The sequence below is a fragment of the Mesocricetus auratus genome, unplaced genomic scaffold (assembly GCF_017639785.1).
Source record: "Mesocricetus auratus isolate SY011 unplaced genomic scaffold, BCM_Maur_2.0 Super-Scaffold_6723, whole genome shotgun sequence".
Classification (NCBI taxonomy): domain Eukaryota; kingdom Metazoa; phylum Chordata; class Mammalia; order Rodentia; family Cricetidae; genus Mesocricetus; species Mesocricetus auratus.
In genome coordinates this window covers 2,294,433-2,322,064 of record NW_024429183.1, presented here as the reverse complement: position 1 = coordinate 2,322,064, position 27,632 = coordinate 2,294,433, and the positions used below count along the sequence as shown (strand labels likewise).

General features: G+C 51.5%; 1 protein-coding gene and 1 non-coding gene across 6 annotated transcripts in view; both read right to left on the bottom strand.

Annotated features, from left to right (window-relative positions):
* Fbxo31 (F-box protein 31) overlaps nucleotides 1-23,531 on the bottom strand; it is a 31,157-nt gene extending 7,626 nt beyond the window's left edge. Inside the window, exons 1-7 of one of the 5 annotated variants that reach the window (XM_040735722.1) lie at nucleotides 11,576-11,731; nucleotides 11,389-11,498; nucleotides 10,467-10,538; nucleotides 8,742-8,828; nucleotides 4,775-4,851; nucleotides 4,266-4,433; nucleotides 3,415-3,489 (exon numbers count right to left, since the gene is read on the bottom strand). In XM_040735722.1, coding sequence (XP_040591656.1) covers nucleotides 3,415-3,489; nucleotides 4,266-4,433; nucleotides 4,775-4,851; nucleotides 8,742-8,796 — 375 coding nt within the window. In that variant the 5' untranslated portion in view covers nucleotides 8,797-8,828; nucleotides 10,467-10,538; nucleotides 11,389-11,498; nucleotides 11,576-11,731. Of the gene's footprint in view, nucleotides 1-3,414; nucleotides 3,490-4,265; nucleotides 4,434-4,774; nucleotides 4,852-8,741; nucleotides 8,829-10,466; nucleotides 10,539-11,388; nucleotides 12,074-23,212 lie in introns of those variants that run through there. The other 4 variants (XM_021228995.2, XM_040735727.1, XM_005073108.4 and 1 more) reach the window with 4 other exon arrangements.
* Nucleotides 23,532-23,967: 436 nt separating this feature from the next.
* Nucleotides 23,968-24,040, bottom strand: Trnam-cau. The gene has a single exon. It is a non-coding gene; the product is annotated as a tRNA-Met (tRNA).
* Nucleotides 24,041-27,632: the final 3,592 nt, after the last annotated feature.

Below are 27,632 nucleotides of genomic sequence, written 5' to 3'. Positions count from 1 at the left end.
GATGGAGGCAAAAGTAATTTATAAAATTAAGAAAAGCTACAATCAGCCAGGCAGTGATGGCAAACGCCTTTAATCTCAGCACTCGGGAGGCAGAGGCAGGCGGATCTCTCTTGAGTTCAAGACCAGCCTGGTCTACAGAGCAAGTTCCAGGACAGGCTCCAAAGCTACAGAGAAACCCTGCCTTAAAAAAACAAAACAAAACAAAACAGAGAGAGAGAGAGAGAGAGAGAGAGAGAGACAGAGACAGAGACAGAGAGACAGAGACAGAGAGACAGAGACAGAGAGAGAGACAGAAAGAGAGAGAGAGAGAGAGAGAGAGAGAGAGAGAGAGAGAGAGAGAGAGAGAGAGAGAGAGAGAGAGAGAGAGAGAGAAGCTACAATCTTAGATGGGTTTCTTTAACATGTCACTACAGGAACCCAGGAGCCATTGCAGGGTCCAAAGAAGCCAGAGGTCCTGCACAAAATCTTACAAATCTCTATCTCGCACATCCTCACAAAGGAGGGCTTGTAAACACAGCGTGTATAGGGTTGCTACTGTGTAGGCCACAGAACAAAACTGACCAGAGGCAAGGCCTGAAGGGAAAGTCAGGCATGCTGTCTACAGCCACCTGACACTGCCCTGTCGAGACTGCAAACTGACCTGTAGGTCCGTCACCTCACACCACACCAAGAACCTGGAGAGCTCATGCTGGAACCATACAGAAATGCAAAGAATCCAGACACATGGACAAAATGGGAAAACACCAAGGGCTCTCAACACCACCCAGCCACAGACATGAGTGTTCTATGACAGAAGGACCAGCAGGTGGGTCCCTGGAGTCAAAAGACAAGACAGGAACACCATTTCAACTAGGGTATCCAAGCTCTGACTGGGGAAAGTCTTCAGCCAACAGAGCCGCCCCTTACTGACACAACACACTCAAGAGGCAACAGACATGACCACAAAGCAAAACCTTTCTACCCCAATACTGAGGCGAGGGGTCAAGACACTAACAGGCCTCCATGTCTCTGCTTAAAAAGAAGGGAAGACTTTGGACTCCAATAGAACAATGTGAGGCGCACTCTCACCCTGAACTCTTGGGAAAGGGTCTAGGCCCTGCCCTATATGAAATGACACACTATGGACACCCCCATGGAGGGCCTCACCCTCCCTGGAGAAATGAGGGGATAACGGGGGGGGGGAGGGGGGGGGAGGGCACGGGAGGAAGGGAGGGAATGGGAGAGGGACCTGGAACTGACTTGTGAAGCAACCTTGATTCTTATCTAAATTTAAACTGGAAAATAAAATTTAAAAAAAAAAAAAAGAAGGGAAGATTGTCTGCAAACAGGTCAGGCTTTTTTTTTTTTTTTTTTTTTTTGGTTTTTCAAGACAGGGTTTCTCTGTAGCTTTGGAGGCTGTCCTGGAACTCACTTTGTAGACCAGGCTGGCCTCGAACTCACAGAGATCCGCCTGCCTCTGCCTCCCGAGTGCTGGGATTAAAGGCGTGCGCCACCAACGCCCGGCGGGGTAAGGCTTTTTAAACTCCCCCAAAAAATGTTTTCAAATTAGCCCCTTCATGCTGAAGAGATGCTCAGTGGTTAAGAGCTTTTCCTGCTCTTCCAGAGGACCAGAGTTCAGTTCCCAGCACCCACACCTAGCAGCCCACAATGACCTATATAACTGCAGATCCAGGTGATTTGACACTCTCTCTTGGACTTCACAAAGCACGCATGCACACATGCATCCACACACACACACACACACACACACACACACACACACACACACACACGAATGAATGAATGAATGAATGAATAAATTTGAGAGGCAGAGACAGGCCAATCTCTGTGTGCTCTAGGACAGCCAGGCTGACTTAGCAAAACCTGTCCTAACCTCCAAATTAAACCTTTCATCACAGTGGCCGTTCTTGTTTTTCACAAAAAGCAAATAGGTAACAGACAAAATAAAAGCAACTGAATGGGAGCAACAAAGACTTCATCAGCATGATACTGAGCTGACAGGGCTGACCATCACAGGGCCGACCTAGGAGGGGTCACAAGGAAGCCCCAGCCCAGTGCTCAAAGCAAGGTCTGATGCAGGGTGACCACCAGTCAACCCACCAAGGCAAGCCCCAGCTCCACAAGGACAGCCGGAACACAGCTCAGGAGTGACTTTCATGTCCCTCCAAGGGACACACTGTGCCCGGCACTCAGCAATCACCATCACATGCTCCCGACAGCCCTGGGAGATGGCCAAGGGTGACGACATGGCCATGCCCCCCCCCCCACGCTGCCTTCCCAGTGCTCTCACATTTCCAAAGGCCTCTGTCTTCAGGAAAGGGGGGTTGGCTAGGTAAGAGAGGGAAAGGAAGCTGGCTTAGCTGCTATAAAGAAAAGCTCAGTCAGTGCCTGTGGACATCTGGGATGGGCATGCTGGGATGTGGCATTTGTTACCAGAGCTCAGAGCCAAGGAAACCCAGAACTTACAAACACAGGACGTCTTTGGCCTCAATTCTAAGGAGACACCCCACTCCCAGTAAAGCTCTTGGTCATTTCAGCCAGGAGCGTACTGCATTTGTAATCAGGAAAAATCCTTCTTTCAAAGCCAGGGAGCCTGCAGAATCCCTCACATTCCATCACACATTTCCAGAAACTGAACCAACGACCTCTAAGGACTTAACAGCTGATGGCCACATAAATGAGAACTCTATCAATCTCACAGGGGCAGCAAGTCATGACTGTAGGAAACCAGACTGAAGGCAGTGTTAGGGCAGGGACTCCACCACATTCACTGGAACTCTATGAGTCTCTGGCCACCGGGAACCCTGGAACCTAGAAGCTGGCTACAGATGTATAGCCATTATAAACAGCTCCAACAGACACCCACACTCAAAAATCCCAAGTTATTCTTAATGGGGGTATGACTTAACTGCTCAAAATTCAAAATTCAAACCTCAAAAGCAACGTAAACTCACTTGTGCAAGTGGCAGGAAGCCAAGCACATATGGAGATCCACTGTGCTGCCATGACCTAGAAACCCAGGCCACCAGGTTCCCAGTGGAGGAAACAGCCCTGAAGAGCCCTGGCTGGGGGGAAGGGGGCTGAATTACATATCCAGACATAGCTTCTAGCAGTCTGAGTGGGTGGGTTCCCACCAGAGTGTTCAGGAGAGTGCAGGGGGTGATCCAGACTGCTCGGAGAACATGGCTGCGCTCATGCACATGTCCACGCAGATGTTTCTGTAAGGTGGACCACAGGCGCACTCTGCAGACCGCTGCACTGCAATGGCGCTGGTTATAAGATGGTAATTCCAACTGATGGATCCTCACATGCCTCCACTTTAACCAACAGGAGGTCAGGTCAGTGCCCACCAGAAAAGACAGCCATGCATGCAAACATCTTTCCATAGCCTCCCTCCTAGACTCCAGGACTCACCTCCTGCCTCCCACCGGACATCCTGTGGTGGTCTGTCTGGTTGCACTTGGTGGAGAACTCATCTCTCTTCACGATCTTCAGTGTGACCACAGAAGGAAAAGGACCAGGAGGAACGATGAGTCCCAGTGTCCACCACCCTCCCCACCAAACCCACTGAGACCGAACTATGTCAAGTCTGGTGGCGCAGGCCGTAATTCCATCTACTTGGGAGGCTGAGGTAAGGAATTTCAGGTTCTGTCTGAGGGTGAACTCCAAGCCGGGCTGGCAACTCAGTGCAACTGCCTCAAAAGGAGGGCTGGAGGCCAGGCAGTGGTGGCGCACACCTTTAATCCCAGCACTCGGGAGGCAGAGGCAGGCGAATCTCTGTGAGTTTCCGGGACCAGCCTGGTTTACAGAGCGAGTTTCAGGACAGCCAAGGCTACACAGAGAAACCCTGTCTTGAAAAAACAAACAAGCAATAAAAACATTTCCCAGCATGCACTCTTCCAGAGGCAGGCATAGCCCTTCCCCACCAGGCTCGTGGGAGCCAGCAACAGAGTAGAGCATGTGACTGCACAATGACCACCAGCCGACAGAAGGGAAAAAGCTAGCCTGCAGGGAAAGCAGCAAAGCTCTAAGAAAAAGAAAGTTCTAGTGGGCTCCAGTGACATTCATCTTCAGGGACACACACAGCATGGGGAGACCCTTCCTCAACTCCACTGAGTTGGACAAGCCCCAGCCCAGAGCTAGAGGTCATGGAAACTGACAGGCCATGGCACCCACCAGGGTGGCAGGGGGCTGTGACAACCAAAGAAGCAAGACCCTTCACGGCACATGCCTGTCACGTCCCAAGGGGTCTCGCTCTCCTCTACCTGGATGTGGCCGTTGTGGGGCCCTTTGTGGCCGTACATACACTCCACCGTGGCTGACTTCCTCTCCATCAGGTGAATTCTAAACAGTGGCTTGAATCGCATGGGGTCACCAACGTGGGGGTCATGAGGAGGCAGGTACATCCAGCCGATGATGAACAGGCCATCCACCTGCAACAAGGAGACAGTGGGCACACCAGGCAGGGCTGTTCTCGCCTTCAGTCAACAATGGCACAGCAGAGCCTGTGGCTGCAGACCTGAGCCTGCAACCTCCACATCCAGGAGCTGAGGGCCCTGTGGCTGCCTGAGCGTCTTAAACAGTCCAGGAGCACAGCCAGATGGCTAATGGACCTCTTACAACAAATCTTTGTTCACTTGGAAAGAAACATCTGGTCCTGAAAGGAAACCCTAGGGGTGGTTTTTCCAGTCTCCTCTACTGAGCCAAAAAATGGCACTGCCGCTCTCCAGTGTGGGCACCTCCTACACACAAGAACCACGAGGCTCCCACTCACCACCACGTTCAGGAGTCCTCCATACGGCCCGATGTCTGGCTGCCACAACCCCAAAATGTGTCTGTATCGGTGAAGCACTGTGGGGACAGAAGGGGCACTATTAGTCAGCATGTTCCACTCGCCCAGTATTGCTTCTGGGGTACAGGAAATACCTCCACCATGAGCCACTACAGATGACAGTCCAACCTGTGCCTGTCACCACGACCACTGTTTCTGCGCAACTGCTCCTAGGAGTGACTAATGGATGAATCAGGGTGCCCCTGAAGGTCCTGACCGTCCAGTGTAGGGGTATGGAGTCTCTGAAGGCACAGCTCACACTCAGGCCAACCAGGCAGGACCACAAAGGGATAGGCATCAGAGACCTTGGCCTGGGGTGCAGGGAGAGGGACAGCCCAGCCTTTGGACACTCCTGAAGAATTGCTACCTCCTCCAGGTCCAGCCCAAGACCATTACAGGGGGTTCACAGGTGTGGGTCACCTGCCCAGGATCAGGCTCAGGCTCTCTGACTTTTGGAAACAGTGAAGCAGCCATAACTGATGCTCACTCCTGAGCTACTGACAAACAGCTCAGAGACACATGTAGAACTCGACACGGGGAAGAGCCCAGGGAGGAACCAGGCACAGGGCACACTAACGTAGACATCTTAGACATCACCAGTCACATCCTCAGCAACTCTAACAAGTGTGAGGCTGGCTAGTTAGCCTGGGATACCACAAGCCATTTCCAAAGAGCTACAAGGACACACAGGCTGCAGGCACACTGACCCACAGGGATCACAAGCCCAGCAGACAGCGTTGGAGCCTAGAGTGCAGGGTGATGGGGGCACACTCCAAAGAGTGGCCGCTGTGTCATCCTGATTAAAGGGCAGGCATAAGAAGAAAAAAAGTAACAATTTGTTATCATTTATAGTTGAAAAACAGAAACACTGGGGAAATCATCCATTTTAAAATTATTTTAGAAAACACTGCAACTCACAAACATTACTGGCTGTGTACTGAGGGGACAGGAGGACATGTCATGGATGATTCCATCTGGTGGTGCATTCACAGACACACAAACCCTGAGAAGAAACTAGCCTCCTCCCTTTGCTCATGCCAGCAAGAGAGCTGGACACCCAGAGAAAAAACAAACTGCTTCTCCCGGCAGCCAGTCTACAGGTGCTTACAGAATCAACTGAAGCACTAACCCTGCCTCCGAGGGTGAGTACTGGGCTATCCCAACTGATAGCCTAGGATTGCCCAGAACCAAGTCAGTTCAGCAGCATTCAGAAAAACAGCCTAAACATGGCTTCCATCTACAGGGAAAAGAACTTAGTGTGTTTATGTCTTCAGGTCTGTCTGCAGACAGAGGGTGAGCCTGAGTGGCCCCACACTCCCCTCTTGCCCAAAAGGAAAAATGTAACCAATAGGCCTCTCGTCCTAGTCACTGGGTCAAAGCCAGGAGTGCCATGGTGCACAATACAAATGAGAAGATGAGTCTGCCATGAGCATCTGCTTTTAGACCTTCTTGTGTGCTACCCATTCCTCTGGGAGCATCAGTGTTAGTGGCTCCTTGCAGACGGAAGGTCTGGAGCGCCGTAGGAGGCCTCCCACCATGCTCCAATGTGGGAGCCTTTCACATCCTGTTACCACAGGCAGGGCCATGTCCTCAGTCCTGCACCTGCCTCAGAACTCTGGAGTATCTATCACCCAGAGGCCTGGCAGCCACAGTCACTCCAAATGACTTGTCAGTTCAGAACACGCTGCAGTCACCCTCAACCCACACAAGGAAGGGCAGACAACAGCACCGACCAAGGACACAACTGTCCCTAAATGCTCTACTGAGACCGATTATTGGCACTCCACACATCTGTGGCACAGATGTATGTCTGTCCGGGACAGTCCTACACTGAGGACACTTCTCATCACCTTTCTCGTCCTATCCACCTCAGGAGTCTGGGGTCCAAGGGATTTTACATGTAAGTTCCAATTCAGGCCCTGTGGGTGACGAAAACCCAGGTAGGGCCAGGCGCCAAAGCCTTCGTGTGCAAGGTGTCACAGCAAGCTGGTGAGAAAACACACTTAGGGCCCAGCTGACACTTGCTAAGTGCCTGGAAGCTAGCGGTATGAGGGCTCCAGGTCAGATGGTGAGGCTCAGAGGCCATGGGCTACCCGGGGCTCACCACCAGCGATATTCCTTGTACTGTTCAGACTTTCCAAGCCCCCACCAAGTGTTGTATGACTCAAATACACTCGCAAGACAGCAATCCCCATTCTGCCACTCTGAAGCAGGACCACCAAACAGGAGGCTGAAAATCCCAGGCATTCAAAAGTATCTCCCAGGAGTGAGGGAGAAGGCTCTATGCTCTCAGACCTCCTGGGAGGGCTAGGTTTCCACACTGTTCCAGAAGAATCCCACGGATGTGGCAGGGCAGAGGGTGGAGAAGATCCTTGGCCCTGCACAGGGTCAGCTGTTCCCATGGCTTCCCAGAGTCATCCCCTCCCTGTGGGGCTGGCAGGACCTGCTGCTCTGCTCAGCAGGGAGGGCTGGCTGGCTCAGGACACAGTGTTCTGGAAACACTGTCTCTACTCTGCAACTGCCAGCCCCTCCCAAGCTCAGCCTTGCCCAGGTCCCGTGCCCTCCCATGCCCAGGGCTTCCCATACCCCCAGTCATGACCTTAGCAGTTAGTTCACCTCTGTGCCAGCCAATACAGCAAAGGTGTTTGTTAGCGGCTATTCAAAGGGTCCACACACCACCCAGGAGCACACTAGACAAAGGCAAGCATCTCACAAAGCTGGGACTATCCCCACAGGAAATAAGAACCTTGTACCCAGCTGTAGCTATGGGCCAGCCCTTGACAGCATGTTGGGAAACAGTCACAAGCTTGCTTATTCATTATACTGCTTTTGTTAGAGGGGAAATGGCTATTCAGAACTTTCGTTTGGGGTTTTATTGGAGATAGGACTGACTTCATGCTTACTATATAGCCTAAGCTGGCTTTAAACTCCTAATCCTCCTGCCACCACCAAGAGCTGGGGTAGCAGGCATGGCCACCACTCCCAGCTCTGATCTCTTATGTATAAGTGCTCTGTCTATATGTACACCTGCAGGCCAGAAGAGAGCATCAGATCCCACTACGGATGGTTGTGAGCCACCGTGTGGATGTTGAGAATTGAACCCAGGTCCTCTGGAAGAGCAGCCAGTGCTCTTAACCTCTAAGCCATCTCTCCAGTCCTGCTGATCTCTTTCTAAACAACTGAAATTGGCTTTCACTGTGTTGAAGAAAACTTGCAGCACTCAGTGAGAAAGGAAGTCAGGTGTCCACATGTCACAGTCGGAACCTGAAGCTGAGCTCAGGTAACCAGGCTTACAAGGCAAGCACATTTTGCTAACCCGAGAATCTAGTTCTAAAGAAGCAGCATCAGTGGCTCCCTGCATCTGATTGGGGGGGAAATTACTTTTTCTGTAAGCTCATATAATTAATTGACAACCTTAAGGGTGGTTTACATTCCATTTGTTTTTGTTTTTCTTTATTTTGTTTTTTGAAAGTTGTCCTACTCTGTAGCTCAGGATGTCCCAGAACTCACAGCAATCCTGCTTCAGTTTCATGAGTGCTAGGCTCACAGGTATGTGGCACTGAGCCCAGTTTCATGTTATTTTAGGATGGAGAAGCTTTAAAGGCCTCTCCACTGTCTTCGGCTCTCCTGTTATTTTTCTGTCACTACCTTAAAAAGTATAGGTGAGATATGCCTGCCCAAACCACTATGACTGGTGCTGCCCAGGACCCTAGAGGCTGCTGTGGAAACCCATCCCATGCATACAGAGCCTAGGCTGCCACTCAGCATGACCCACCACAGCAAACCACAGCTGCAGCAGAGCACAGGAGAAAAGGTCAGGGGGTCAGCATCTCCCCAGGGCCAGGAAGTGAGCCTGTGGTCAACCATGCAGCAACAGCAGCAGCCACAGTGCAGGATGAGGAGTACGTACGGCAGGTGTACACATCTCTGTACTCCATGTGCTCGTAATCGGGGAGGATTTTCATGAAGCGTCCTGACTTCACCCGAGGATTTATACCTGAACGGACACAGCAGGAAAGGCTGAGGGCCCCTCTCACGTGCCAGCAGCTGCCATGTGACTCTCACCTACTTCCTCCTGCCTCTCCTACTGCTGGGGTCAAGCTGCTACAGAGCACACTATGTGACAGGTTACCCTGTTTACTACAACTCCCTCAGCCATATACTCAGTGGCCCCTGTGACTCCCTTGTCACAATTCTTTGGGAGAGCAGGTGTGGCTGACAGGTCCCTGGAGGCTGTGCCGGTTCTTTCCCTACAAAGACACTGGCTCACAGCCACCCTCATGATCTTGTCCTCATGCTGTGTGTTTTAAGGCAGCATCACACCTGTCATTGCTGAGCCACCTCTTCAGGGACTCAGGTTGACTCCAGCCATCAGTCCCAGAGTTTAGGAGTGTTCACAGACTTTTGAAATCTCAGCTCCCACACTGTAGAATTACCATTGAAGTATGTTCCGGCCAATGCAGACCAAACCCCTGGGGGCGCTGGGAAGCAGGCAGAGAGGATGGGCTTAGCACATTCACAGAGCCCAACAGCAGAACTCTACGGTCCTCACCTGCCTGCTTCCACCACGCACCAGTGACACTGTCTCCAGGCCCTGTACCCAGGTGGTTTCTCCCACAGCACTGAGGAACCCCATCCATGTGTGCTCCTTGGCTGCCACAGGACACTGACACCTGGGCAGTGTTCACAGCTGCAGAGACGGCTGGAGCTCATAACTCCCAAAGAGCAAGCTGCGTCTGCTGGCTTGTAATGATAAGGGTCAGGTAGCCACACTCAGAGCAGTCAGAAGGGGATGGTATCACCCAAACACAAATGACACCCACCTGGCCACAGTGTGGACCGTATGAGCACCACAGGCCCTGGAGAGAGGCTAACTGGGGACAGGGAATGCTGAGCACTTGGAGGAGGAGATTTTAGACAGTGAAGGAGCTGGAGAAATGAGAAACAAGCCCTGGGGCTAACAGGCTTACAGGGAAGGGAGTGCAGAGCTACAGAAGGATGGGCACAGGAAGTCGCTCTCAACACTGAAGAAGCTGATGGAAAGCATGGCTCCGCTTCTCAATTCCTTTATGCTGTCTACATCTCACCAGGCTGCAGGCTCAACTCCAGAAAACCAGAGTGTTCCTACCCAGCTACTGCTCAGCCCTGGTCTCTGGTAACAGGTGCAAGCTGTACTGGACAGGAGGCAGAAGCAGTGTACTACAGCAGGGCAGACAACTCTGAGAGACAGACCCACGAGTGCTCCCCATACAGCGATAAATGTTTGAGTAACGGATATGCCATTAACCCTGGCCTGACCAGTATATGCTGTGTATGTGTAGTGAGGTCACTGTATCCCACGAATAGACATAATTATCATGTATGTTAATAACAGAACATATGAACTGGGATGTGGGTCACAAGAGAGCATTTGCCTAGCACTGATCCCCCAACACCATCAAAAGTAAGATGTAGATTATAAACACAAACATAGCCCCGATGTCTTGGTTAAGATGTCTTTAGGCACTATGAATTAAGAGTGATGTGTCCAGGACATGAGAAAGCAGCAACCCCACTGTCAGTCACAGTTGCCACCTATCTACTGCACTCTGCTACAGAGGAACCGGTGGTGGATAAGACAAAGGGACTGACTCACGCTTTGCATAGACGTCCCGGCAAGACACGCCTGTAATCTCCAGCTTCCGCAGGTTTTCACAGACGCCATACTCTGCAACAAGAAACACACTAGAAGTAAAATCAAGAGCTCACAAAGCAGCAGAGACGGGGGCTGTGACAGGCAGGCAAGGACAGGCAGACACTCCTTTACTAGTAAGAATCTGCCCTTCACTGGGGTGACCTCTATGCTTGTCCACAAATGAAGGCTCTGCTCCGCTGCAGTCAGGACCCCCAATGCACACCTGCGCTGTCTGCTCCGCTGCAGTCAGGACCCCCAATGCACACCTGCGCTGTCTGCTCCACTGCAGTCAGGGCCTCTCAATGCACACCTGCGCTGTCTGCTCCACTGCAGTCAGGGCCCCTCAATGCACACCTGCGCTGTCTGCTCCACTGCGGTCAGGACCCCCTCAATGCACACCTGCGCTGTCTGCTCCAATACAGTCAGAGCCCCTCAATGCACACCTGCGCTGTCTGCTCCACTGCAGTCAGGGCCTCTCAATGCACACCTGCGCTGTCTGCTCCACTGCGGTCAGAGCCCCCTCAATGCACACCTGCGCTGACTGCTCCACTGCAGTCAGGGCCCCTCAATGCACACCTGCGCTGTCTGCTCCACTGCGGTCAGGACCCCCTCAATGCACACCTGCGCTGTCTGCTCCGATACAGTCAGAGCCCCTCAATGCACACCTGCGCTGTCTGCTCCACTGAAGTCAGAGCCCCTCAATGCACACCTGCGCTGACTGCTCCACTGCAGTCAGAGCCCCTCAATGCACACCTGTGCTGTCTGCTCCGATGCAGTCAGGACCCCCAATGCACACCTGCGCTGTCTGCTCCGCTGCAGTCAGGGTCCCTCAATGCACACCTGCGCTGTCTGCTCCACTGCAGTCAGAACCCCCAATGCACACCTGCGCTGTCTGCTCCACTGCGGTCAGGACTCCCTCAATGAACATCTGCGCTGTCTGCTCTGCTGTGGTCCAAAAGCCTAACAGTTCAATGAGCCGAGGTACTCGGGAGCCTGGAAACAAACGGTGACTGTTCACACCTGCATGAAGTCTACATGGTGTTAGGTCCCAGGTGCACAGTGTGGCTCACCTCAGCCCTGGGTGTGTCCTCACTACACATGCTGGAGAGCAGTGGGGCACCCGGTATCGCTTTGGTCAAACTGCCCTAGTCCCCCTAAGGGAAATGCAAATGGTCCTCTCTGTCAAGGGTTAAATGGGACTCCGGACATTCCATCTTCAGAGAAATCTGCAAAGAGGCATTCAACAGGAGACTCCCGAGTCTGCACTTCTCTAAGATCAGAGGGTGCACTTTGCTAATAACTCTCCCTTTAAGTTACCCAGCAGCAGAAGAGGGTGAGGATGAGCTCTGACTATTCAGAATGAGACATGGGATCTTTCTTTGCCTTAGAAATGAAAGCAAAGTGGGACCCCCCCACACACTGGGTGTGGCTGACTGCTTAATTTGGGAGAGCCACACACAAACCCTTCTGCAGAAGTAAGTCTTCTTCCTTTTCAAAATACTCTGGATGATGATGTTATTTTCTTGACAGCCCAGACCCATGTCCAACACCACACCAGCGGAAAGGTCCTTAGCACCCTCCCAACTCCTCCCCCTCACCACAGCTCCACCCCACACCCAACTCACCTCGACCAATGCCAGCCCTTCGCCTCAGGTCTCAAGTGTGGGCGGGGGCTGCCAGGACAGTTAACTGAGCCAGTCCTCACCACCGGAGAGCTGTCTGCCGCTGAGCAGCCCACACCCACAGTGCCATCCCTCACCAGTGTACCCCGTAAGGGCTAGCAGGAGCCACCATATTCAAACATGCCAGCAGGCACAGGGAAGGCCATTTCGTCCCCAGTGGCACCCAGGCAGGAGGCACAGAGGTGACGTGATTTGAACAAAGGTCATGTCCACAGTGTGACCCTGGACTAAAGCCAGGTCAGCACCCCTTAGTAGTGAGCACATGGCATGAGAAGGGACCCTGAACCCAAAGACGGCTTCAGCTCACACTCCCAGTATCACACCCCGTGGAGCGTCAGGCTGGGCTTCATAGCACAACCTTACCAGATGTTCAGTGACCTCCCATGTCAGGACTCCAGCCCTGCACGGGGTGGGATAGCAGCTGCCTGGAACGGGACACGGTGCAGTCTGGTGGAGTGGGGGTCAGCACTTCAGTTCTGACGGTCCCCAGAGACTGGTCTTTTCCCCTTCAGTAACAGATGCCACCAGCCCTGGATGGATGGGGTCCTGCCAGTACTCATGGGCTGTCAGCTGCAGGCATCGAGGAGGCTCTCTGATTGGCTTTGGTGGGGCCTGAGGATCCAGCTTCTTTCAAGTTCCCTCCCTCCGCCCCAGGTCCCAAAGAGCAGTGGTCCCACAGAGCATTCTCCTTCCAGTTGTGCCTGGCTGTCCCCTCCGGAGAGAAGACCCAGGCAGGGTCCCAGCAGTTTACTGGTGTGTGTGCGTGTAAATGGATGTTACTGATGATTAAACTCGGAGACTGAGTCACACAGCGGTCATGGCCTGGCTCCAAGGCTGCATTCTTGGCACCTCCCACTGGTGAGCTCATCTTCCAGCACATCACAGGGATCAGGTCAGCTGTCTGTAAGGACCGGCCGCCTACTCACAGCAATGCTACCTGGAGGGATGGATGCTCATCAACAAATGCAGGAGAGACAAGAAGTGGAGAGACCACGGGCCAGCTGGACCAGGATGTGGGCATCTGAGCTGTGTATCTCTGGCTCACCTTCCAAAAAGCCACGATACCTCACAGCCCAATTACAACTTCAAATATGCTGACCCAGTACAATCTATCCTTGCAATTGATTACTGGAGCTAAGTGGTTCCTATAAAGTCAGCTGGGAAGAAGGGGCTCAGACAAGGGCAGCAATATGGCCCAAACCCAGCACCTTGGGCCTGACCTCCATGGAAGTGTCCTTGCCAAGAAGAACCAGAACTGACTACCAAGTACCAAGCACAGCTGCACTGGGCCACACTGCACACTACACAATGGGGGGACACCAGGTCTTAATACTGTCTAATCGGAGTCCCCAAAAGCTGCCTCTACTCAGGTCCTCAGGCCTACAATCTATCTGTGTGAATTGCCTTCCAAAGCCAGGAGCTCCAATGCCCAAGCCAACTCTTTTGGGGTAACCATAGGGTAGGGAACACTGAAATGCCCGCCTGATTGATTATCATAAGGGAATGCTTTGTAAGGCCTCAGCTCTTTGTAACGAAGCACCAACAGACTTGACCCAGGAACCAGGCTAACCTCAGAGAGGAAATCAGATCACTAACATGATTTAAGTCTGCAAATTAAACACAGGAAATTCTTATCATGGGCTGGGAGTGTAGTTCCGTGGAAGAACACGTGTCTCCCTTGCACAAGGCCCTAGGTTCCATCCCCAGCACCAGGGACCGGGGGATTCCACAGGCACACTACCCAGTCACTTCAGCCATCATAAGGCTTCCACCAATGGCTGGCATAGGACAGTGACCTAGGTGTGTGGTGGCTTGCAATAGCGGCACTCCATGGTACAGGGGTTCGGTGGCAGGACTGTCCCATGGGATTGTGACGGTCTCTGCAATATTGAAATGTCTCTGAGAAAACAATGCTAAAAACCTTTCTGTCAATCACCACTAAGCCAGGGCCTCAGGACACCCTAACACTGTGACAGCTGTTTTACTTAGTCCTTTATTTCTGTGAGGTAGTCTCATTCGGTAGACCAGGCTGGCCTGGAACTGACTACACAGCCCAGGGTGGCCCCAAACACCTGGATGTGGCTCTTTACTGGAGCTTTCTTTACTCTCAAAAAAGCACAATTTGTGCTAAGGATGTAGCTCTTGCCTGCCTAGCATGTCCAGGGTCCAGTTCCCAGCACTGTAAAAGTCAGCCTGGTGCTATCCCAGCACTTGGGAGGATCAGGAATTCAGGGGTACCCTCAGTTGCACAGTGAACCTGAGGCCAGTCTGGGCTATAGAGTGAATTCCAAGCTAGTCTGGGTCACAGTGTAAGACAATCTCTTTTTTAAAAAAGTGGGGGGCTAGGTTAGAACTAGTGAGAAGCTGTCCCTAAGTCAGCAAAAGCTATTAGGATAAATATAACTGCTCTCACACCCCCCTGAACCTGTGGCAGGTGGGGGAGGGGGGAGGGGCGTGGCTGACCAATGGCAGTGGCCGCTGAGACTGGGTCAAAAGAATCTCACAACCAAGAGTGAGTTCTGGGGCACAGTGGCTTCCCCTGGTGCAGAGCAGAGCCGGGACTCACTAAATCAGAGAGGCATTTAACAGGATACCAGGCCAGTTGGAGCAGATCTAGACAGTGGGCAGCTCCCAACACCTCCTGCTGCCCACCAGTGTTGCCTCGGTGATGTGATCTTGCAAATTCTAGCACACTCTGAGCATGAACAGCTATCTCTCAGCAACAATGACTCTCAGACTGTGCCGAGTGTGGTCAGGCCCAGGTGAAGGCTACAAACAGGCCTATCCACCCGTGGCCAGAGGACTGCCCACCCAGTGCTACTGAGGATTTCCCCACCCACCACCGGACCACCTTCAGGGACCCCAGCTCTGCCCCAGAGAGCAGCCAGCAGGCTCTGCTTTCTCCACCCTGCGCCCATCTGGCAGGCGCTTCTACGCGGTCCCTACTCACTCAGCTCTTCACACCACTGAAGACCAGTGACTCAGTGTGAGTCTTCCGAGCCTAACCTGGCAGAAACCGCACTGGAACTGAGAGAAGCCGGTCCATGCTGCAATACGGATGAAGGCGGCAGGCCGCAAGGGTTGTTCCTTCTCATGGACTCTGAACAACCAGGGAAAAGTGGGAGTCATTCTGACCTCACAACCCACCCTGTCTCCACAAGGCTAAGAACAACCCCACATCCTGGCATTGTTCTGTGACCTTCCCACAAGTCGACAAAAGAAACTGCCCTTAGCTTAGCCCCCACACTGGGCCCTGGCGAGCAGCTAGGTGGTGCCTTCCCTTCCAGGAAAGCTAATGCCATCATTCTGCACTAAGCTTGGCCAAGAGGTCTGAAGTTACCATACCAGCCTGGTTTGTTCCCTGGTTTGTTCTTTTGCATGGTGCTAAGGATGGAACCCTGGGCCATCCCTAGCCCAGTGCACATGCTCCTTAAGCAATGGAATTAATTAATGCTGCAGGTTGGCAGCCTCTCTTACTCTAGTGCAGTGGCATCAGTGATTCTCTTTGAGAAGCATCTACCCCACAAACGGCAGCACAGCCAGAGACAAAACCTGGGAGTGTGTGTGCGCATGAGCAGAGTGTAGGCAAGCTACAACCTGCAGTGTCACAGCCCCACAGAAAATTCAACTCAGACTCACCATGGGCCAGCCTGTCTGCTGCCAGGCCCAAGGAACTGAAAGTAGGGTCTCCAGAGACGTCGCACTCTTCACGCACACACCCTTCACGGCAGCTGAACATCGGAGGGCCGTGAACGGGTCTGCAAATTCTGGCACAAACACTCGATGAGACACTTCTCTGATCCACACTACAACAGGGATGATCCCTGCAGACCCGATACTGTGTAAACCGACCACACACAAACACCATGAGATTCTGCTCTAAATCCCTAGAGCATCCCTTTCACAGACATGAGAAGGGGGGTTGCAAGGGGCAGCACTGAACCCCAACAGCGCCTCAGTCTGGAGAGAGCGTTCTGGAGAGGGCAGGTGGGCACTGTACTTCAAGAGAGAGCTGGCCATCCCTGGACTGAGGGGACACTGGATTTAACGGCAAATGTTGGTTGCGTTTTTTAGAGGCAGAGCATTACTGTGTAACACAGACCAACCTCAAACTTGTGATCTTCCTGCCTCAGTCTCCTGATCACAGGCATGCACCTCCATATCCAGCTGCTACATATTTGTTTTTCACTCCAGTAAAAAATAAAAATGAATAAAAAAAACCATAATATCTGTCACCTCACTTCAAATACTACAGAAAAGTTTAGTGATAAAAAAGGAAAGCAGGCCAGGTGTGATGGTGATCACCTTTCATCCCAGCACCTGGGGGGCAGAGGCAGAGGCAGGAAAACCGATCTGTGAGTTTGAAGCCAGTTGGTCTAAAGAGCAAGTGCCAGGACAGCCTCCAAAACAATACAGAGAAACCCTGTCTCGAAAAGCCAAGGAAAAAAGGAATGATGCCCCTTGTAGTCGTGGCAGTGGCTGAGTTCAGCGTCTGTGGCTGGACAGACAGACTTCTATGTCGAAAGCTGGAACCGTGGGTGGAGGGGTGATGAGTGTCCGTCCAGTCACAGGTGAGCTCATCTGTCACCACCTAGCTCATGGCCTGGTCCTGTGACTTGACTAGGAATCTGCCTCCAAGGCCTTGTGGGAGTCCAGTATCACTGGCTGGCTGGCCCCTCGTCCATACCCTGAGCCACCCATGCTGCTTTTCTTCCTGAACTTTGAGCCATCTGTATTGGACTCCCTCTGGGACACATGTCAGGGTTCCTGGAAAAGACATTTGAGGACAATGACACTAAGTCCCCAGTGATTGAAAGATGGACCATCTGTAGGGAGCAGCTGTGTTGCAGAGTTGGCCTTGCTCGGCGGAAGTCCATGTCCAGAGGCTGCAGCCCTGTACTAGAGCCCAGTGATTTGACCAGGCTGGGCTCGAACTCACAGAGATTCGCCTGTCTCTGCCTCCTGAGTGCTGGGATTAAAGGCGTGCGCCACCAACGCCCGGCTAGGATTTATTTATTTTAATGTGTGTGTGTCTGCGTACCATGAGTGTGCCTGGTGCTTGAGGAGGTCAGAAGAACATGTCAAATCCCCTGGGCCTGGAGCCACAGAAGGTTCTGAGCCATTATGTGGGTGCTGGGAATCAAGCCTGGGCCCTCTGCAAGGGCAACCAATGCTCTTAACTGCTGAATCAGCTCTCCAGCCTGCATTTTTTTTTACATTTATTCATTTGTTTTTATCTCATGCGCATAAGAGTTTTACCTGCATGAATGTATGTGTATCATAAGCACGCATTGCATGTGGAGGCCAGAAGAGGACGATGACTCCCTGAAACTGGAGTTAGAGTTGTGCAGGACCATATGGAAGCTGAGAACTGAACCCAGATCCTCTCGAGGAGAGCACCAGTGCTCTAACTACAGAGCCACCTTATCATCCTGAACACTCAATCTTTTTTTTTTTAATAATCTTTTTTTTAGTATTTTATTTATTGTGTATACAGTCTTCTGCCTGTATGCCAGCAGAAGGCACCGGATCTCATTCAAGGTGGTTGTGAGCCACCATGTGGTTGCCGGGAATTGAACTCAGGACCTCTGGAAGAACAGTCAGTGCTCTTAACCGCTGAGCCATCTCTCCAGCCCCCCTGAACACTCAATCTTAAATGAAGCAAATTTAGAAAACCACCCCTGCAGTATTGCCCACACTGCCCATGAGCACTTGAACATTCAGGGGTTATCAAACAGACCAGCTGAAATGCACACCGGCCCAGTGCGGCCTCTCAAAGCAGCTGGCCGAAGCCGGGCAATCTTCCGGTCCCCAGGAGACAGCCTTGAGAAGCCCGTTCTGCTCTCATGACAGGCACCACTGACCACCACATCATCCCCAAGACTCCTACACAGCAGGGGCCTGTTGTGGGCAAAGGCCCTAGGCATCCACGGTCTGAATTTGGAGTAGGCTGTCTGGATCCTTCAGAGTTTTGGGACATGGTAATGCCAGGCTTATGAGTCCTGGCCAGCCCTTCCATCTTCGCTGGGAACAGTTGGGCATCTGCCAGAGGACGATGACTCACAATGCCCAGGCCCAGATCATCTCTGAAGGGAGAGGGAAGGTGTGCGGACTTCAGGAGGTGACTCCCCTCGGCACTGCCCCACATGCTGTGTTTACACTCTGCCCACAAGGAAGACACACCCAGTTCCTTGGATGCCCTGTGGCCATCTCAGAGAGTCAGTACACCCAAACGCACCCACTCACTGTGGCCAGGCCAACCTTCCCCTAGGCCTGCAGAAACAGATTCACACACCCTGCCTGTTCCTATGGCAACGCAGCCCTAAAGACCTCCCAGGCACACATGTTCTTCCTGCCTCTGCTGCCAAGAGAAAGACCACACAAGTTGTGTATGGAAATTAACTTTGAGCACCTTAGAACTGTCGTACATTCCTGTCACCCCAGTTCCAGAGGCTGAGGCAGGAGGGGACAGTTCAAAGCCAGGCCAGACTCTCAAGTGAGAGCTTGTCTCACAAAAAGTAAAACAGGTTGAAACCTGATTGGTGGTGCATGCCTGTAACACCAGCACTGTAGAGGATGGGGCCATCTTTAAAAAAAAAAATCAAAAACAAGCAGACACAGAGAGCTGGAGTCAAGCCTAACGACCGATAGCTCACCTACCAGGTACAAGGCCTGGGTTTGATCCTCACCCCCTCCCCAGAACCCCTGAGTCCAGGCATGGTGACTCTGCCATCCCAGCACTCAGAGTACAACCTTTCCGCACAAGAAATAAGCCACCAACCTAAACAAAAGCCTCACAACAACCCACGAGCTTAGCTGCTTCCTCAAGCAGCGGTGTGGGATTGGGGTGGAGGGCTCTCAACTCTGGGCCTGTTTCCTGGACAGTCTATTTTCTCTGCTAGGTCCCCTCCACAGAATGGGTGAGCTCAACATATCCAGTGGACTTCAAATGTTCCTAAGCCAATTTTAGACTTCCTCCTAAGACAGCACCTCCAAGCTCAGCTACTTAACAAAGCCACGGAGCTCATACTGCCAATCAAGCTGGGAATGGAGGGGGAGCTGGTGTCCCCTCTCCACCCCCCAACTCCCCCCCCCCCCGTCATGCAGGGAGGGGCATGATGTGCAAGCCCATGGAGGACTCCCAGTCACAACACTGACCAGGAGCTGCAGGTGTTGCTACAGTGAGGATCAGGTGGGCATGCCCTACAGCAAGGTGCCAAAGGGGAAAGAGACTTGTGACTGTTTCCTTGTTTTGAATTCCATCTTTTTTAAAAACTATGACATTTACTTTATTTGTCACATTTTCTTATATTTGTGTGCTCGGGAGCCTCTGTGGAGATAGGGATCACCTGCAAACGTCAGTTTTCTCCTTCCATCAGATGGGATCCAGGGATTGAACTAAGGGCATCAGGCTTGGCAGCAGATGGTTTCCTGACAGTCATCTTGCCAGCCTGCCTCTGAATGAATACTTTGTCTAAACTCAATAGTCCTGGGCTGGCTTCAGGAGGCACATGCAGCCGTGACGTATCACCACTGGCCAGCAGCAGGTTTAGATGAAGCATTAACCACGGAGGCCTGTCAGGCAAGGGCAGGCAGGGACTGAGGCTCCTGCCCTTGGTGCTCTGGAGACCAGGACTTATCTACAGCCCTTCCCACATGGCATAACTGCAGGTGGCCCTTGGCCAAGGGAGTGACGCATCAAAAACAATGTCTATGCCCAGGTGGCTGGGTCCTGGGTTCTGTCCTTGTCCTCTGGGAACAGCATCGCCACTCATGGCATGAACCCTGGAGGCAGGACAGAACTGGCTAACAGGAGGCACTCTTTGACCTGCCCAGAAAGGCCTCCAAAAATGATTCCAGCTTGCTCAACTGACCCAAGTCACTCTACAACCTTACATGTGTGTCACCACAACACAGGAACCAATGCAGCCCCTGTGCATGTCACTAATGGGTGACAGAAGATTCTGAAGCGCTCACTGTGTTAGCAACAGTCTAAACACCAATGGCACCATTCCAGGTTTCTAGTGTCTCTAGGCCCAGACCCTACCCTTGTAGAAAGAGGTAGTTTGGCTTTTTGTTTTGTTTGCTTTAATTTTCAACAGTTACAAGAATGGAATCCAGAGACTCCTACGTGTTGGGCCAGTGTTCATCCTCTGAGTTCCACCCCCAGGCTCTTTTCCCCTTTTATTCTGAGACAAGAGCTAGCCTTGAACTCACTCTGTAGCCCAAGCAGGCCTTGAGTGATTGATCCCTCCGCCTTAGCCTCCTGACAGCTGGGATTGCAAGCCTGGCCACCGAGCCCCACTTACAAACTTCCTAAAGCAAATGTTCTGCCCATACCTTGACTGTCAGTCATGGCTGAGGCTCAAAAACAATAAATCCCAGCAGTAAACACTCAGACCAGTCTCACCCTCTTCCCTGGGCCAACAGCACAGCCTTGTCAGGCAATGGCAGGGGCTGGATGGATCCAGGCTGCACCAGGGGAGGGGCCAGGGGCGGTTCTTCACCAAAATCGACTTGATTTTGGAATCCAGGAAAGAAGATATTCAGGGGCCCAGAGAAGTAAGGGCAGGACTGTCACACACATAGCAGTTCCCCCAGGAAGTTACACACAAAGGGCCTGCCTCAGAGATCCACAAATCTAGGCCTGCCAGCCATCTGTCCCTGACCTCACGCGTTAGAGGACACCTGCCTGAATAGCCAGGTGTCCCAACATGCTGTACCCAGTGTGTAGATGACAGAAGCAGGAGAATGGAGAGTTCAAAGCCAGCCTGGTCTGCACTGGGAGCCCTTGTCTCACACAAGACTGCCAGGGACCCAAACAGCACTGCCGCAGGCCAAGCTCAGCACTAAGAATGCCAGAGACTGCCTGAAACAGAAATCCTTCCTGGTTAACTGACTAAAACTCACAAATGGAATTAAAAAATGCTGGGTGTAGGGCTGGAGAGACTGCACAGTGAAGAGCACACACTGCTCGCGTAGGGGACCTGAGTCTGATTCCTAGCATCTACGTGAAGTGGTCACAAGCACTTGTAACTCCAGTTCCAGGGGATCTTATACCCTCCTTCTGGAGCACGTAGGTACCTGCAGCTACGTCCACATGCCCACATACACAGCACACACATATACAAAAATAAAAATCTTTTAAAATTTTTTAATGCTAGGTGTGGTAGCTCACAACCATAACACTAATTGGGGACTTTTAGTTCTCATGACTTTCTCAAAATTGGAATTTTGCACCAGGTGGTGGTGCACACCTTTAATTCCAGCACCCAGGAGGCAGAGGCAGGTGGATTTCTGTGAACTTGAGGCCAGCCTGGTCTACAGAGTGAGTTCCAGGACAGTCAGGGTGACACAGAGAAGCCCTATTTCGAAAAACAAAACAAAACAAAAATTGTCATTTTGATGTTGGTGAGGCTTATGCTCTAGTCATGGCTCTAGAGTTCTATGAAGATGCCCAAGAGTCGTAGCAGTGGGGGGTGGGGAAACTAGAAGAGATCCCCCAAGTTGCCACTACGCTCCCTACTGATATGGGATACCATACATTTTTGTTCACAACTCTCAGTGTGTCCCAAGCTCCATTTCAGTTAGCATGACTAGGGCACCCCTTTGAAATTTCTAGTTTAACAAAAAGTCTATGATCCTGTTCTTAGCAAGGACCTACCCATACCTCCTACAGTTCCCCCAAAGACCACCACTGGCTCAGCTGGCGGATGGAGAGCACTTTGGAGGGAGCTGAGTGTCACAGGGGTACACACTAAACATCGGGTGAGAGACCAGTCAAGTCAGCACTTGCTGCTCATGCCAACAACCCGAGTTCCACCCCCTGAGCCCATAGAGCAACGGTTCTCAACCTTTGGGTCGAGACCTCCCCAGGAGCTGGGCACAGGGGTCACCTAAGACCATCGGAGAACACGGATATTTACATTACGATTCACAACAGTAGCAAAATTAGTTATGAAGTGGCAGCAAAAATAATGTTATGGTTGGGGTCGCCACAGCATGAGGAACTCTATTAAAGGATCGCAACATTAGGAAGACTGAAAACAAACATGCATGGCCCACTCACAAACTCATCTCACGCACAATAATAATAATAATAATAAACACAAACGAAAGAAGCAATCTGTAAAAAAAAAAAAAAAGGTAGAAAGTGACTTCACTTGTCCTGTGTGACTAAAGGTAACAACTGAGGAGTCTCACAAATTTTCCAGGCAAAAACAGACATCCTAAGAGAAAATAAGACAAAAGATAAATAGGACATTACACACATGCCAAACAGCCACGTTCAGGACGGAGGGCTTTGCATGCCTCTTATAAAACCATCAAAGTCACCCCTCACGAGAGGAGGTACCTGCCCCCAAATGCTCCCACTCACACTTGGGTAATCTGCCCAACATCCTACAGAGGATGAGTGGAGCCAAGGTCAGAACTCTGGTGCCAACCATGAAATTACACGGCAAAGGTATGGCGAGGACCTAGGGAAATTGCTTTGCTCACACAGCCTGCCATCCCACAATTCCACTTTAAGAAGTGCAAGCCCACGGAGATCACCTCAGGGGTTCCGGAAGATAAATGTAAATCCTCTGAATGTCTACAAAATGAACAAAGCAGTCTTCAGAGTGCTGTCGCCAGAAGACAGAAAATGATGAAGCAAACAGTCAGGGGACTAGCCTATGTGGCATGTAGGCAGCAGAATCCCTGAAGCTCTCTTCACCAGGAAGGCTCTAGGACATATACTAACCTGCACCCTGCTGTATGCACAAGGAAGGAAGGCCTTCCAAATGAGACTCTAACAGCTTTTCCGTCCTCTTTCTCACAGTAAAGCACTGGACGTGTGGCCTGACTGGTGTTTGCTGGGGGTGGGGGTCGGATTTTAAAGACAGGTCTCAAGCTGCAGCCCAGGCCTCTTGGCTATCTGGTTTTCTAAGTCTGAGTCTCGCTCTGAAGCCAGGCCTGGTGTGGCACTCTGCACCATGCTGCTACCTCGGCCGAATGCCCGAGATATGGGATGTCCCTGCTCACCCTCGCGGCAGCGCCGTCTCCAGATAGTGTCGGTGTGCAGGATGCGGCGGAACCTGCTGCAGACCTGAGCTAGGCTGGGCAGGTCGGTGCCGGGCAGCGAGGCGAAGATCTCCACCAGCAGCTCAGGCGGGAGCTCCAGCAGGGAGCAGCGCGCCGGCCCCGCCTCGATACGCTCCTCCTCGGGGTCCGTGTCCGCCTCACTGTCCGCCGCCGCTGTCTCGGCCGGGCCGCGGCGCTGCTGGCGGCGGCGGCACCCACGCGCGGGGCCCACGCCGCAGAGCCGAGCGCACACCGCCATGCCCGCCACCACTGTGGACGCGCGCACGCGAGCGCGCACGCACAGCGATCTGCGTAGGCAAGGCCGCCCTAGTCCGGCCGGCCAGAGTCTCAAGCTCCACCCCAAACATGGTCACGCCCTCCGACAAAGACCCACCCGCAGGGTTTCGCCCCGCGAGGGAGAAAGAATCGTCCCCCAGAAGTGGGCTCGCCCTCCCCCCATGGCCGCGCTGGAGCAGATAGACCCCGCCCCTACATGTAGTCCCACCCTCTCTACGGCTCTCGCCCATGGATGTTGCTACGACCTATTCCCCAGGCTCCTGCACCTATGATGGCCAGCTGCTTACTAAAAGAGGGTCGCGGGGTTCAGGTCCTGAAAGCCACGCCCCCAGAAATTGCCACACTTCTACCACCACTGACCGCGCTTGCTACCAAAGATCCAGACGGGGAGTCCGTGCCCCAAGCAAAATGATGCAGGATGCCCCGTGTGAGGATCGAACTCACGACCTTCAGATTATGAGACTGACGCGCTACCTACTGCGCTAACGAGGCTCCCTAGCAAACGTCCCTGAGCCAGGGCCTTTGCACAGGCGATCTCGCCGGGAGCAAACTCGGACAAAGGAAACCAAAGCTACCGTCGCCTAGCAGCGCCTCGTCTAAACTGACTTACCCAGGTTGCGCCTCGATAGCAAAGGGAAGGTCTGGTGAGATGGGAAGTCCTGATGTCCGCAACCTGCAGTCCTGTTTCCAAACACAACACAAAGCACCTAGAAACTTCCCTCTCTGGAAAGGAGTGGTCAGTTGTATCCTCTGCAGCTCTCTCCATTTTATGACTATATCACCTTTTTATATATAACTAAAATCAGCCATTGCATGATTGTCTCTAATCTCAACTTTAGTTTGGGAGATCCAGGCAGGAGGATCAGAAGTTTAAGGTCATTCTTGACTACTTAGTGATTTTGAGGCTAGCCTGGGCTACATGATACCCTGTCTCATAAAAAGCCAATGTAACTCCAAAACTACAGAGAAACCCTGTCTCGAAGGAAAAAAAAAGCCAATGTAAGGCTCTAGTTATTACTGACCTGTGTGCTCCCTTGTAGTTCACTCAGTAAACTATCCCCCCCCAAACAAGCAAACAAATGTCGCCCAATTTATTGACTGATTATACTGGTTAATAATAACAGCAACCGCCGGGCGTTGGTGGCACACGCCTTTAATCCCAGCACTCAGGAGGCACAGGCGGTTCGAGACCAGCCTGGTCTACAAGAGCTAGTTCCAGGACAGCCTCCAAAGTCACAGAGAAACCCTGTCTAGAAAAAAACAATAATAATAATAATAATAATAATAATAAAAATAACATCAACCAAAGGCTCCACTTGGTGACCTATAACCCCAGTGTCGAGGAAGCTGAGGCAGGAGGACATATTGAACTACACAGCAAGATTTCATGTCAAAAAAATAAACTTGAGCCAGGCGTTGGCGCACGTCTTTAATTCCAGCACTGGGGAGGCAGAGGCAGGAGAATCTCTGTGAGTTCAAGGCCAGTCTGGTCTACAGATGCCAGTCTGGTCTACAGAGAGAGTTCCAGGACAGCCTCCAAAACAATACAGAGAAGCCCTATCTCGCAAAACCAAATAATAAATAAATAAACTTATGTTATATAATAATATATACATCGTGCAAGGGTGTAGCTGAGCACACACTACCTCTTGTTCTGGTGTGTTAAGGCCCATGGGGAGGGTAAGCTCCATGTTAGTGTTTGACCAAGGTCCTGGACTGTCCACTCCATACTAACCCTCCTCAGGTCCAACGTTTCATGGACTTCATGTCCATGAGCCTTCACTAAGATAAAGCAACAGTGAGGTTAGAACCCAGCCTCTGCACCCACAATTCAGTGCCTCAAGGGTGTCACTTCTCAGAGACCGGATTCATCCTGCCTGCATGCTTCCTAGATGCTGTCACTTTATGTGGTGACATATATTTTTTTGGGGGGGGTTGGTTTTTCGAGACAGGGTTTCTCTGCATTGCTTTGAGGCTGTCCTGGAACTCGCTCTGTAGACCAGACCAGGCTGGCCTTGAACTCACAGAGATCCACCTTCCTCTGACTCCGGAGTGCTGGGATTAAAGCCGGCTGGGTGGTAACACGTAAACAAACGCCAGAGTGTTGCTGTGTTGCTCAATTACTGGAGGCATCCACTGGCCTCACTGACTCCTCATTAAGTCACACATTTCCTTTCATTCGAGCCCTAGCTAGCTTCTGTCTCATCTCCATTCTGCCCCTCTCTGCATTGGCGGCCCCGGAGGGAGGGAGCTGCAGTGTCTCCTGGAAAATGCAGTTCCCAATCTGCCTGGACCTCACATCCTTCTCCCCAGCCTAAACACCACACCTCTCTAGGCAGCATCTTATGTTGTCCCTCAGGGCAAAGGTTCTGGTTTATTATAACACACCGTTTGAATGTGGCAACCAGCACGTGGGGAAATGCATATTTACTCTCTCATGTCATGCCAAGGAATGAGGAACATGAGGCTGTGAGAACCCAAGGTGCTGGGGTTGCCTCAGATTTTGCAGCTGCCTGACTAGACTGGGCACTGTTGCTTCAGTCATCCTTCCATTCTAAAGTGTGACACTTACTCTGTTTACAACTTGGTCTATTCAAAATCAAAAACAGGCCGGGCGTTGGTGGCGCACGCCTTTAATCCCAGCACTTGGGAGGCAGAGGCAGGCGGATCTCTGTGAGTTCGAGGCCAGCCTGGTCTACAAGAGCTAGTTCCAGGACAGCCTCCAAAGCCACAGAAAAACCCTGTCTCGGGAAAAAAAAAAAAAAAAGCAAAATCAAAAACAAAGCTAGCCATGGCAGCAGGCACCTGTTAGCCCAGCACTGTGTAAGTGTAATGGTTACCATTACATTTAAAGTTTAGACTTACTAGGCTTCAAAGACCAAAAAGAAGAAAAAATACTTCTAACATGCAAGCCCCTAGCTTGAACAGGCTGTACCCTAGCAACCCACTTTCCTTTTTTCCCCAGACATTGAAGGCTATTCTTAAATTGACTGATCTTGTAGAATTTGCTGTTCTAGTCATATGACTAACCCACTATTTCTGCTTTTGTAATCAAACTTGCTTGCTCCGCTCCTTGACTAGGACAACTATAAGACATATATGTTAAAACTAGGCCCTGCTTGCAAGTAGACAGAATACATGTAATCTTATGGTTTTTGCCTTTAGATGCCCTGGGCAGATATGGCTAGGTGCTGCAGCTTGAGAACGCTCTCAGATGCAGGCCTGACCCAGATCAGTCCAGGTGCCAGAAATAAAAAGCTTCCTCTTATTACAATGTACTCATTGTCACAGCAGTGGGGCACATGCCATTAATCCCAGCACTCGGGAGGCAGAGGCAGGTGGATCTCTGAGTTCCAGGACAGCCAGGGCTACACAGAGAAACTCTGTGTAGAATGATAATAATAATAATAATCATAATAATAAATAACTAAAGATAAACAATCAACGAAATAAATTAAATAAATATAAATCTAATCATAATAAATTTCAAAACTTTATTCATGCTCATGGCTGAGTGACCCCAGACCCATAACAGAAGATGGGGTAGGCAACTCACTGGGTTACAGGTGACAGTCTGTCTCAAGAAATGCAGACCTCCAAGCCGGGCGTTGGTGGCGCACGCCTTTAATCCCAGCACTCGGGAGGCAGAGGCAGGCGGATCTCTGTGAGTTCGAGACCAGCCTGGACTACCAAGTGAGTTCCAGGACAGTCTCCAAAGCCACAGAGATACCCTATCTCGAAAAACCAAAAAAAAAAAAAAGAAAAAAAGAAAGAAAGAAAGAAAGAAAAAAGAAATGCAGACCTCCAAAAACCAAAAAAAAAGAAAGAAAGAAAGAAAGACAAACAAGAGGCAAGTGGATCTCTGTGAGTTCCAGACCAGCTAGTTCCAGGATAGGCTGCAAAGCCACAGAGAAACCCTGCCTCAAAAAAACAAAAAGAAAAATACAGACAACAAGTCTATCCTCCCACAATGTCAATAACAGAAGCTGGGCAGAAAAGGGTTAGTATAGCACAATCTTCCTTAGAGGAGCTGACAGCTTATTAAAACATAAAATAATCTGGCCAAGTTTTCCTCTTCAGAAGA